This window comes from Chionomys nivalis, chromosome 19 (genome assembly GCF_950005125.1).
Source record: "Chionomys nivalis chromosome 19, mChiNiv1.1, whole genome shotgun sequence".
Lineage (NCBI taxonomy): Eukaryota > Metazoa > Chordata > Mammalia > Rodentia > Cricetidae > Chionomys > Chionomys nivalis.
Genome location: NC_080104.1, coordinates 60058927 through 60071647, shown reverse-complemented (window position 1 = coordinate 60071647; position 12721 = coordinate 60058927). Strand labels below are relative to the sequence as shown.

Here is a 12721-nt window from a genome sequence, read left to right as displayed (position 1 = left end):
ATTTAATTACATTTTCTTCTCTTTTTTCTCCCTGTGGGGGGGGGGGGGCTGGAGATCGCATCTACTAGGCTCTTACTCTAATACTAACTATGGTCCTAGTTCTAAATTTCTTTTATTTCTTATTTATGTTTTAGACATGGTCCCACTATAGCCCAAGCTGGCCTCAGACTCTAGGCCCTCCTATTCAGTCTCCCAAGCACTGAGGTTATAGGTGTGTTGTGTCCCTCACACACACACACACGCACGCACACACCAAACACTCATTCCCATCAGCAGATGTGACCACCATTAACAGTTTGGGTGTGGTTCCCAGCCATCCTCCCCTGTGGGTACTGTGAGCCTTGCAGTACCTGTCAGCTGCTGATGGAGGAGATGCTGTGACCACACTTAGGAGCTGCTGCTACCGTCTCTGTTGTCAGTAGCAGGCAGAGGGTTGCTAGTCAAGTACAAGCTCACAGTGGCCACAACTACAGAGCAGATTCCAGCGAAACGTGCCTGTCTTGTGACCTGCTGCGCAGCCCCAACTTTCTCCTGAGTATGGAGAGTGCAGATACAGTAGCCCTCACCTCCACCCTGCTGGAACAGCACAGGCCTGCGCCGACCCAAAGCTCTTACCAGGAAGGCCCTCCCTCACTGGGACACTTTGTCCTGAATGGAGAAGCCACCACCAGCTGTGTCCAAGAAGTGAGCTATTGTTCACGGGGGTTGTGAACATGTCGGCCCTTTCCGTCAGGTTTACTCTCTAAAGGAATTGGAATTCTGTTTATTTTAGAATGAGATGAATATAAATCGTGGCAGCCTTTCTAACCACAGTAAATGAGTGCGGAGGGAGGGGTGTCGAACACTTGGCCTGGCATATGCCATTTACGAAGACTATAGATGTGTCCCAGAGTAAGGATGGCATCCGGTCAGGTGGGTTGCAGGACAGGAAGTAGATGATGATCCAGCTCTAGCCCACATTTTTTGTTTTTTGTTTTGTTTGTTTTTCCAGACAGGGTTTCTCTGTGTAATAGTCCTAGCTGTCCTGGAACTCACTCTGTAGACCAGGCTGGCCTTGAACTCACTGAGATCAGCCTGCCTCTGCCTCCCAAGTGCTGGGATTAAAGCCGTGCACCACCACCGCCCGGCCCCATCCACATTTTTAAGGATTGGGCTGAGGAAGCCCTTAGGACTGCCTGCTCCAGCCCGTGCAGACCCACTTGTGGAAGAGGAACCGCAGAGCCTCATCTTCTAGGTGATGTGTAGCAGGCTTTCTTGGGCCGCCAGCCGGAGATCATTGTCAGTGATGAAAGCTCAGCCTTGCCGCATGCTTTCCCACCAGCTCTTTTAACTACTTTAAACTGTTTCTCCTCATCTGTGTTTTGCCTCGGGGCTTCTTACTTTTCTTTCATTCTGTTTGTCCTACTTCCTTGCTTACTCCATATCTAGCTGACCCCTGGCATCTCCCTCTCCTTCCCCTCCTTCTCCTCTCTGCCCACCAGCCCCACCTATCCCTCCACTGCCTAGCTATAAGCCATTCAGTTTATTAGACTAATCAGCTGACTTAGACAGGCAAAGCAACGCATCTTTACATTGTTAAACGAATGCAGCATAAGTAAATGCCCATCTTTATATAGTTAAAGTAATATTCCACAGCAGTGATGTCATCAGGGAATAGCGGAATGACACCAGGACACAGGCCTCCCACACTCAGACTGGAAAACGCAGGCTGTTTTCTGGCCATGCTTCATACAACAGCTCAGACCTTCCCAGCAGCTGCTGAAGAAAGAAACTGGGACTGAGACGGAACTAGCTGGGCATGCTGGTACATGCCGCAAATCCGAGCACTGAGAAAACTTAGGCAGGAGTAGCTTGACGTTGAGGTCAGCCTGGGCTGCACTGTGAGACCTGAGGGGAGCAAGGAGAGGGACGAAGAAAAGTTATCGGCCATAGCAGTGATCTAGTAAGTGAGGAATTTTCTCATACTTTTTGGGAGTGTGTTAAGGCTCAGAAATGTTGAATGGCTTCTCCAAGATTCTACTCATGAGTGGGGAGAGGCAGAATTTGTCTGCTTTGCCCACACCTGATCACTGCCTTTAGTGGTGTCCTTCCGGCAGATCTGAAGCCCTACCCTGAGCTTTCACACAGCAGAGCCTAGCCATAAAATAAGCTGGACAGGAAGTTAGTAGGAAATGATTCACCAGAGCCAATGAAGCTTTGGGAGCGTGGATGTCACCGGTGGGCTGTAAGGAGGAGAGGGCTGTGTTGGTGGTCAGCCCTCCTGCTCCTGTGCAGGGCTTGAGCTGTAATGTTTCCAAGGAAGGGGTTAGCCTGACAAGCCTTTAGCATGCCTGTACCTGCTCCCCGCTCCTTTCGTGTCCTGGGAGGGTTTGTGGATTTCAGGCTGTCAGGCATGTGAACTTGCTAAGAGCTGAGCGTTCCTGCATGCTGCTTCCTCTGGTCTTGTCGCTCCTGACGCAGGGATCAACTTCTTTGGCGTCTATGGGTCTGTCCAGTCTCCTAGACTCTGCTTTCTTGAGAACACTAGTTTGGGTTTTCAGACAGCAGGGCCTGGATTTATCTGCTTCCAGAATGGAGACAGCACAGCACAGCACAACACATAAGCCATGGGAGAGCCCTCAGCCCATGCTGTGTGCAGGGAAGGACAGGGATGAGGCTTTCCACATCCTTTTCTTTGCATGGCCACTGTGGGGCGTGGCCTTGATTCCATGGCCTCTGCTTGGCATGCCTTTGGTTATGTTATGACATGTTGAGCAGAGTTCTTAACAGAGAAAACATGAACCCATGTTGACTGTATAATTTGATATTTTCTAAAAGACTTGCTCCTAAAACATTTTCCCCCAGGATTTTGTTCCAAGTTCTGAACTACAGGAAACTTGAGTGACTGAGCTAGGAAATACCTGAGGCCCAGGACTCTGGACCTGGGTCCTGTAACTGCTGTTGCGCTCAGCCCGCTGTGCGTCTTAGCCCTTAGTCCCTCTGTCCATTTAGTAAGCCATGTGGTTGTTTTTGGTGTGTCTCAGGGCAAGTTGCAAACATAAGTACATTTCACCCCTAAACTTTAAAAAGTTGTGTCATGAGCAGTACATAATGGCACACACCTTGGTCCCATCACTCAGGAGCCAGAGACAGGTGGATCAGAAAGTTCAAGGCCTACAAAGTGAGTTACAGGACAACCAGGGCTACAGAGAGAAACCTTGTTTCAAAAGAAAAGAAAAGGAAATGAAAGAAAGAAAACTGTCATTAACTAGAGTTCAATAATTGTCTGTAGTCTGGGCCATGAACGTGGGGTAATATATACTCAAAAACATGCTTAGATCATAGAGTTCAATAATTGTCTGTAGTCTGGGCCGTGAACGTGGGGTAATATATACTCAAAGACATGCTTAGATCATAGAGTTCAATAATTGTCTGTAGTCTGGGCCGTGAACGTGGGGTAATATATACTCAAAGACATGCTTAGATCATAGAGTTCAATAATTGTCTGTAGTCTGGGCCGTGAACGTGGGGTAATATATACTCAAAGACATGCTTAGATCATAGAGTTCAATAATTGTCTGTAGTCTGGGCCGTGAACGTGGGGTAATATATACTCAAAGACATACTTAGATCATAGCCGTCATTGCCTAAGCTTTGGCAGATGCCACATTTGTGTAACTCCAAATTCCGTTAGTATGCAGAAGACAACTCTGACCCCAGAATGTTCCCTCCTGCCCTTCCCAGTCAGGCCCTACCCAACCCCACCCTAGACCTCCTGGTCACCTCCTCTTCTGGCATTTGCTATGGTAATTGTTCGCTATGGTGACTGATCTATTACTCCATCTAAATGGCGGCAGTGCAGGGTGGGCCTTGTATGTTAGCTGAAGATGTTCCTGTCTGGAAAGAAGGTTTGGGGTTTTGTACTGTTTCTACAACTTCTTCCTGTTCAGTAGTAATTAGGGGTGACAAGCTGAGCCTGCCCCGGGAAGCTGATGGATGTGGTGATGTATTGACTCTTGGTTGTATGTGTTGTCCTCTAACTGCCTGTGCTATGGAGAGCTGCTTGCCGGCAGGCCTGAGGAGCCGATGCTGCTTCCCCCAGCACTGCGCCCTTCTCACAGGCCTCTTTTTTTATCACAGCACACAGAGGACAGGAAAGTGAAAGTGACACCAGAAGCAGGATCCCCAGCCAATCCGGGGCCTGTGCCCCACCTTAGGCTGTGTGACTTATCTTGTGTCCCTCCTACATGTGCCAGACACTAAGCATAAACTGGACCAGAACCCAAATGCGAAGTCTCATTAATCTTTTAGATAGTTGTCCCACTTTTTAAAGCCAAAGCCTGGCACATAACCCAGAGTTATGTGGCAAGCAATAATAAAGTTAATTGGAATCTAGGTCTTCCAATTTTCCTCTTTTCAGCAGTTTCCAGCAACTTTGAGTCAAAGACTGCTTCAGAGCAGGCCGTCCAGGCAGGAGGAGGCCCCTTGGCAACAGTTGCTTGTTTCCATGTGGCTTCTTCTGTCATGCCCTGTCAGAGCTACATATTTCCTTTCTGTTTACCCATTACTGTGACAGAAGCAGTCACGGTCTGAGGGTACAGCCCACCGTGGCAGGGAGAGTGTGGTGGTGGCAGTAGAGGCTGCAGGTCACACTGCATCAGAGTCAGGAGGCGGAGGCAGATGGGCACTGCTGCCCAGCTCACTTTCCTCCTTGCTCAGTTCAGCCCAGCCCGTGGGGTGTCTTCTCTTTTCAACCTCTATGAAAACACCCTCACAGACATGCCCAGAAGTGTGTCTCACATGATTCCAAGCCCAGTCAGACTGACAAGCAAGTTAAGGATCACTGACCCTGCCTCTGGGTGGAGAGGGACCCATTGGAGGTGCTCCAAGGCTGCAAGGCCAGTATCTGCAGTCCAGAGGTGCAGGCTAGAGGGGCGGGACATCCATGCTTTCTTCCCTACCAGACTGCCCCTCTATGTCCAGGGCCATCACAGAGGGCAGACATTTTCACAGACAGGACAAAGCACTTTTGAAATGGAGCAGCTCTTTTACCCCTTAGCCTGGAAGAAAAAGGGCTCTTTTAAGAGAAGGCAAGCAGCGAGGGAAGGGACATTGGAGTGAGGGGATACCACAATAAATACGGTATCCATCTGTGAGCCCTCCCGTGATGAGACAGATCGAGCTGAGAAACTGGAGTGAGGAGATACCACAACGAATATGTCATCCATCTGTGTGCCCTCCGTGATGAGACAGATTAAGCTGAGACTAACAGTCCCCTCTGAGGAGAAGTTGTCCATTGTTCCCAGAGCTGCCAGCCTGGCCCTCTGGAGAAAAAGCCCTGAACCCCCTGGCTGATCTTTACCATCTCCACCACAGAGCACCGTCCCTCCTCCGCTTCTCCACTCCATCCTGACCTCTTCTCAAAGCCATGGACAAGATTAGAAAACCAGAACAAATAATTTACTTCAGTCCATCTTTGTCTTTCCTGAGGCCTTTTGCAGCTCAGTCTGGAAGGGTGAAAGCTGCCGTAGACCCGGGTAGGCCCTGGTAGACAGCTGGTACTGACCTTTCTGAGATGTTGAGTCAAAGCCCACTCAAGGCTGAGCGCCTGTCTGCTCTGAGAGGCAGTCGAGCAACACAGAGGACCATGAGTTCTCATGGGACTCCGGGTCTGGGAGTGTCCCTGTCAGCATCAGTAGTCACATGATGAGGTGGGGTGAGCCTCTGGCAGGTGAAAGGCTGTTGCCCGGTCCTCAGCACCTCACTCCTCCAGAAACACTGCTTGGTGCCTCTCAGGCCCAGTAGCTGGCTAGGCTGCTGGCGGTTAAGGATCTGCCAAGGCATGGCACTTTGCATTCCTCCCTGGATGTGAGGCTCTGCCTGCTCCACAGTGAGCTCTACAATGGGCTGAGGTTTGGCAGGGATGGTGAAGAGTTGGGAAGGCTGTAAAAATAAGGGAAGGAACTCCAGACAGACCCAGAAGCCACAGCCAGTGTAGGCCACCCTCCCTGTGTTCTCCATTTATGTAAGTGCGATTCCATGTTTAGTGGCCAGCCTGGGGGAGAGCTCTGAACAGTAGGTATCACTGCTATCACCGGGTCTGAGCATCACCAAGACGCCAGCTCTGTAGAAGACACAGGGTGAGGTCTGCGGCCCTGAGACAGCACCCCGCCCCCCTCTTGGTTCTTGGCTTCGCTGGGATATGCCATTAAAACTGTTAAAAACAAGAGAGCCAGACAGGTTTCTGGGAAGTTCATAAGTGGGGGATAGAGGAGGGAGGTGAGCACCTCCAGCTCTGTAAGACAGACCCGAGGACACTAGCATATGCTTTCCGACTCCCAGGGAATGTGTGTGGGAATGCTCCCCAGGCAGCAGGAAGGAGCTGGGCAATGTCAGTATCCAACTCTGGGGCTCTCCAGAAACATCGCCTTTAATATTTACACTTAGAACAGGAAGAGGAAGCAGTTCCTCTCCTCCCCGTAGAGTCCTCAGCATCTAGGCACACACCTAACTGGTGGCCGTTGTCTGATTGGCTTGGTCCCAGATGGAACCTCTGGACACAATGTTGCCTCTAACTTGTCCCCCACCCAAAAGGGAAATTTCCCACGGGCCCAGGAGCAGGAGTGCCCTGACCCTCCAGGGTGCCCCAGGGACTGCCTGCACCTCACACACTTCCTGGCACGCACAACACTCCTCAGAACTGGAGGAAGTTTTCCTTCCGCTCCAGTGGTTATTAGAAAAGCACAGTATCATCTCAATGGCTGGACAGGCCCACCTCCCATGGGCAGCTGCAGGCAGGCATCCAGGGTCCTGGGGCCTCTGTGCAGAGGTCAGCAGCATAGCCAGTGTTTGCTCCCAGCCATTTGGGAGTGTGTTTCATACAGCCCTGGCAGGGGAGCCACCTGAACAGAAGCATCCTGAACATTTGCTGAAATGGGTCATTTCCATTTTGTTTGGTTTTGCTTTGTTGAGACAGGGTTTCTCTGGGTAGCCCTGGCTGTCTTAGAACTAGCTCTGTAGACCAAGCTGGCCTCGAACTTAGAGATCCACCCGCCACTGCCTCCTGAGTGCTGAGATTATTTTAACACAAGAATTTTCCCTGTGACCACTTCCAGGGCCTTATCTTAACTAACACGGATAGACATTCTCTGGTGCAGCTCATGAGGAGTGCGGTACCAGCCATCGCTCCAGAGTCACTCATGTGAGCAGCAGAAAGAGAAAACCATGCCCTCCGGTCACACCTCCCCCTCCCTTGAAAGCAGACTTCTGGGAACACTCGTGTTCCTCAGCATTCTCTGTTCAGTTAACCCACCCCGCGTGCGTGGGAGTGGCGTCCGCCTGCCCCTTGCCTCTCCTTGCTCACCAGAGCTGCAGGTACCGGGTCCTCTGCTTCTGGGCTGTGCGTGGAAGCAGGGAAAGCAAAGCCCCGCCCCTGTGACTCCATAGTCCTACTTAAGGCTGCCTGGAACCCCTCCCAGACACCCATGTCACCTCTGTAGGTTCCAGTTGCTGTCGGAAGACTGGCCTGTTCCCGCAGGTCCTCCGCACACTGAACCCTTCAGCGTGGCCTGGCTGTGGCGGCTCACAGGGCAGTGTCCACTGGCACAGGTGCATGGAACAGTGCGGAAATCCTGGCTTGTGTTGGCCTCCAGGCACGTGTGGGTGGTTCTGGGGTTAAGCAGCACTCATGTCAAATGGCCCTCTGGGAAATCTCAGGAATGAGAGAATACACGGGACCACCACCCACTGCAGCCCTCTCTCCATGGTACGGACTGTGACTTGGACAATAACTTTTCATTGCTAGGCCATTGTAATGGAAAGTGCCTGCTCGTTCACTCACTCACATGTGCCGTGCTCGGGATAAAATGCACCTGACTTCACTCTTGGGGACCCTGCCGTAGATGTCCCCATCTTCCCACTCTGACACCACCTTGGGAATTGAAGGTCGTTCTCCCCCATGTGGTCTTCCCTCCTTGAGCGCCTGGCTCTTCTACAGATGTTCTAGAAAGGAAAAGGAAGGCGAGGGAGCAGGATTTATTGAGTAACTGCTGTTTGCCTGGCTGTGAGGTATCTATAATTAGATCAGGTAACCCAGGGTTTGAGAACTGGCCCTGAGGTGTCTTCTAGGCTGGGCCAGGAGAGCCTCTCCAGAGGACAGGAGCCCCCGAGCTGGAGTTACATACAGAAACGCTGTAACTTTGGGGAAGACAAATGTCACAGATAGACGCCCTGCAGAGGAAAGGGCATTGTTGAGCACTGTCCCTGGAAGACCTTCAGAATTGCTGACGATGGGAGCAGGATTCTGTGAGCTGCCGCGGCTCCGCCTCCATGCACACGCAGGTGTCGTGTGTAAGCGCAGCAGGCACGCCCATGCTTCATCACGGTGCATATGTGGAGGTCAGAGGCTGACTTCACCTTCCTCCTTAAGACAGGGCCTCTGTCACTAGCGAGCCAGTGAGCTGGGGACTCTCTTGTCCCTACCTGCCATCTTACAGTTGGTGCTGAGGTTACAGGTGCAGCTCCCACATCCGTTATTACTGTCACTATCCACGAGTCTGTGGGATCCTTACTCGGGGTCACACATTCGATGACAGCACTTCACCACCGAGCCACCTCCCCAGACCACTCAGCTGTGACCTTCAGCACACACACAGAAGTGGCCCCACTCACGTCCTTGTAAATGTGCACAAGACATGCACGGAACAGCTCATTGCAGCCCTGGCGGTGCCGGGCACCTGTTGAACACGTAGTTGGAGAACTGCTCTGCCAGTGTGGCTCATCTCTGTGAACATGAAGAAGCTCCAAGATACGTCTGCTGGGGTGGAAGGGCGGAGCTGTCTGTACATTTGCCCGTATCTGGGAAGTGATCTAAAAGGGTGGACAGAAAAGGTAATGGGAGGCACGCAGGAGGCATGCTGGTCTCTGAACAGTCTTGTAGTTTCTGACGTACACATCAAGGGCCGGGCATGGTGACGTGCTGGGTGGACAGAGCCAGGATCTCTCAATTCAAGGCAAGTCTGGACTGTGTAGTGAGTTCTAAGCCAGCCATGGTTACACAGTAAGATCCTGTCTCAAAAGTAACATGAGTCAAAATATTTTGGGGGCCAAGAGGTGGTGGCACACGTGCCTTTAATCCCAGCACTTGGAGGCAGAGGCAGGTGCATATCTGTGAATTCAAGGCCAGCCTGGTCTACAAAGTGAGTTCCAGGACAGCCAGGACTGTTACACAGAGAAACCCTGTCTCGAAAATTTCAAAAAAATATATATTTTTTGAGTGGGTTGAAGAGATGGTTCAAGGTTTAAAGGCACTTGCTGCTGGCAGAGGACCTTTGATTTGATTCCCAGCACCCATGTGGTGGCTCATAACCATCTGTAACTGCAGTTCCAGGGCATGCTGTGCCCTGTGCTGGCCTCCACAAGCACCAGGCACACATGTGGTGCTTAGACATTATTGCAAGCAAAACACCCATACACAATAAAAATACTTTTTTAAGCTTCAAGTTTAGGCTTTAGTAGGCTGGAACCCTCATAGGGGAACAGAGGACAGTGAGCACAAGCTGATTTCTATTGCGCATCTACTGTGAGAGCATGGTATAGATTTAATCCAGTCTCTATGTATTTACATCCCAGACTTTGATGGTCTTTTCCTGACTGTCTGGGTCATTTGCCTGTGCTACAGCACCTGAAATCATGTAGGGACACATGTGGGCGGCTGTTTACTCCAGGGGCAGTGCAGACCCACCCTGGAACCGCCTCGCAAGCACACATCCCCGCCACGGTCTGCTCCAAGGCTGCTTTACTTCACTTGTGTCCCTGTGCTTTCTGACTGAGCTCTAGCTGAGGGTGTGGGCTGGACTGGCCTCAGGGAGAGAGAAGGCACTTAGTCTGTGCTTCCCTGGGTGTCAGCTTCACGCCCTGTCTGCCAGCTGGAGGCCAGCTGGGAGTTGTTTTTCTGATTGTCAGACCCGGGCTCCTTACTTGCACTTAGGAGAAGAGCATCCAAGCCTTGGTACAAAAGGTCCCTCTTTTCATGGCTTTGGAAGAAGCTGTGAATGAGCTCATTATCGCTGCAGCCCAAGAAAGGGGGACAGGCGATCCTTGTCTGGCTGTCTAGACCTGCCCCTGGCCGAACACACTGGACTGAGGCACAGATGGGGCAGCTTGATTCCAGCCCACAGTAAGCAAAGCCAGGTGCTGAGACAGGTGGTCCATACCGGGGCTGTGCTGAGGCCATCTAGATGCTTTAAGGCTCACTGTCTCTGCTGTGGTCCAGAGGAAGGTCAGTGTTGATGTCTGTTTTCCCCCAGTACATGCAAAACTTCATCTAGCCTCCCATCCAGGGCTACACAACCCCCTCCCACACACACCTCGGGGCCAGCAGTAATGGCTGCCACTTCTCTGCATTGTGCTCATGGTCTGCCAAGCATGACTTTAGGTGCTTGGAGCATAACATAGAGCAAAGTTGGCACTGTGTCCTCGGGAAACCCCAGTTCTACCGACGAGCGGTGACTAGTGCAGACCACTGGGCTGGAGAGTGAGGCTTCCGAGTCCAGGAAAGGGGTCGCATCTTCATCCTCAGTCCACACCCTCCTGCCTTAGACCCTGGGAGGGTAGCTAGGTGGGGCTGGCCTTGAGCTGGCAATGTTGACCCCGAGTTGACCCCTCTTCTGCTCTCTTCCTTCTGTTTCAGATTGAGAAAATCATGAGCTCAATTGGAGAAGGAATTGACTTTTCTCAGGAACAGCAGAAGATCTCAGGTACTGTTCTGCTCCCCACCTTGTAAAAACACAGGCCTCTCCCTGGCCCTGGCCGCCTCAGCTTCTTCTCTGACCCAAAACAGACGTCTATAGGAGAAAGGGACCAGCCTGGGCCACGCCCTGCTCTGGACCTTATGGAGAAACTGCCCTGCATTCTGGGGGCAAGTGTATGGGGCTGGCTGTGAAGAAATGGGGTTGTAATGTCGTGACTGTCCGGTCGCTCATTGCTTCGGACTTCATCAGAATGGCCACACTGGGGTTCCTTCCTGAGGTGGCCCTAGCACCAGCTGGTCCTGAAAACATGGTCCCATATGCCTTGTTTACTGCTCCCTGCCAGTACTTGTCAGAGTCTCCCGAAGGGGGCTCCGTCTCTTTCCTTCCCAGGTCTCTCAGTTTTCTGCCGGTGTTACCCAGATCCCCACAGAACAGGCCACTGTGGGGTAAGGTCTGTCTTGCTTTTCCTTTTTGTGAAATGGGCCATCATGCCAGGTTTCTTTCTCAGAAGAGAGGTCCCTAAAGTGCCCCAGAGCCCTTCTTCAGACCCCAGAACTAGGCTATCTCGGAGGAGGCCCAGCCTCCCTTTCTGGTGAGTGTGCCCCCTCTCCAAGGTTCCATGCCTGCACCTCCTTTAGCACTGACCCAGCAGTCTTCCTGGTCCTTCCCAGTCTTAGACGTCTTTGCGGGGCGGGTGCTGTGCACATTTGAGAAAGGAAATGGGCTTTGCTGGGCAGAGTCTGGGCTCCTGGAGCCTCACTGCCCTGAGTTCAAATCCTGGTTCTAAATACAGACTTCAGGTCAAGTCGTTCATTTCATCCTACCTGAGTGCCACGCTCCTTCCAGCACCTCTTAGCCACTTACCGCATAGTAAACCCGTCAGATACTCATGTGCTTGAGTGAATGGAAGCCATGCCCATTTCTGTGGCACCCATGAACTCTGGGGACAGGGCACCTGCTCCCTGCCTTGGCTTCCTCTGCATTTAGCCTTGTTTCCTGAGGCCTCCTTCCCTACAGGCCTCGGTTCCTGGGTTGTAGCAGAGAGACTGGGCAGGGTTTGGTCCTTGTCCATCTTGGATGACAGCTGGAATTGACAGATGGTTTTTCCAGCCATAGACCTTTCTCCAGTTGTTTGTACTCTGCCCAGCGGTTGCCCGCACCTCCGGAGTAAACATGCTTGCTAGGGTCAGGTGTTTGTAGGGAATAGGTGTTTAGGATGGACAGGTAAACCCTCATGCCACTCTCAAGGCTTAGCTCTGGCCACCTCTACTTCCCTGTACCTCACCTAAGGATCAGGAGCCTGAGCCATGCTTGTCTAAGAGGCCAGAATCAGAAGTCGGGGCCACCTAGGAAGAAGTCCGCACTGAGCTTCTCACCTTCTCTCCCACCCTGGGGAGTGGCAAGAAGACTTCTCTACCCTCCAGCTGACCTGACCGCAGCACCTGTTCCTGTATGCATGCTTGCTTTGCTGAGCCACCTTCTACACCCCAGCTTAGGGACATCCAGGACAGGTGAAGAGCCCCGGGGCATGGACAAGAAGCCTGGAGAGGCTGGCTCAGGCCAAAGCAGAGTCATTATGCATTTTGAGTGGTCAGGATCTGAGTATATTAGGGTTCAGTTGTCAGCGAGAGTCAAAGAGGAGATTCCTGGGCTCTGGCACCAGCAGCTTGGGTGGAGGCAGAGCCTCTAGCAGCAGCAGGTCCCAAGCTAGTGACGTCTGGTCAGAGAGGCCGATTCTGCACAGGGCTCCCTCCTGAAGAGCTAGACTGGTTGGATACCCAAGAGCCCGGGACTGTCCACACTGGAGCTAGATACCCAAATCCCCAAAAGACATGTCTTACAACTGCTTCGTGCCTCTGCCAGCCACCAGCAGTCCATCACACTAACAAAGGCCTGCCCTGTAGAGATGATAGCCTGCTTCCTTCCGTTTGTACTCCCCATTCACTATTGAGTAGCTGCCGAGTGTAGCCTCCAAGGGCCTGGTCCCTCTG

At 52.0% G+C, this 12721-nt stretch overlaps 1 protein-coding gene across 6 annotated transcripts in view; it reads left to right on the top strand.

The window, feature by feature from the left end:
- Positions 1 to 12721, top strand: part of Anks1a (ankyrin repeat and sterile alpha motif domain containing 1A) — a 161904-nt gene that overhangs the window by 125520 nt on the left and 23663 nt on the right. For all 6 annotated transcript variants that reach the window (XM_057752060.1, XM_057752056.1, XM_057752058.1 and 3 more), the window contains one exon: positions 10670 to 10736. In XM_057752060.1, the coding sequence (XP_057608043.1) occupies positions 10670 to 10736 (67 nt within the window). The remainder of the gene's footprint in view (positions 1 to 10669; positions 10737 to 12721) is intronic.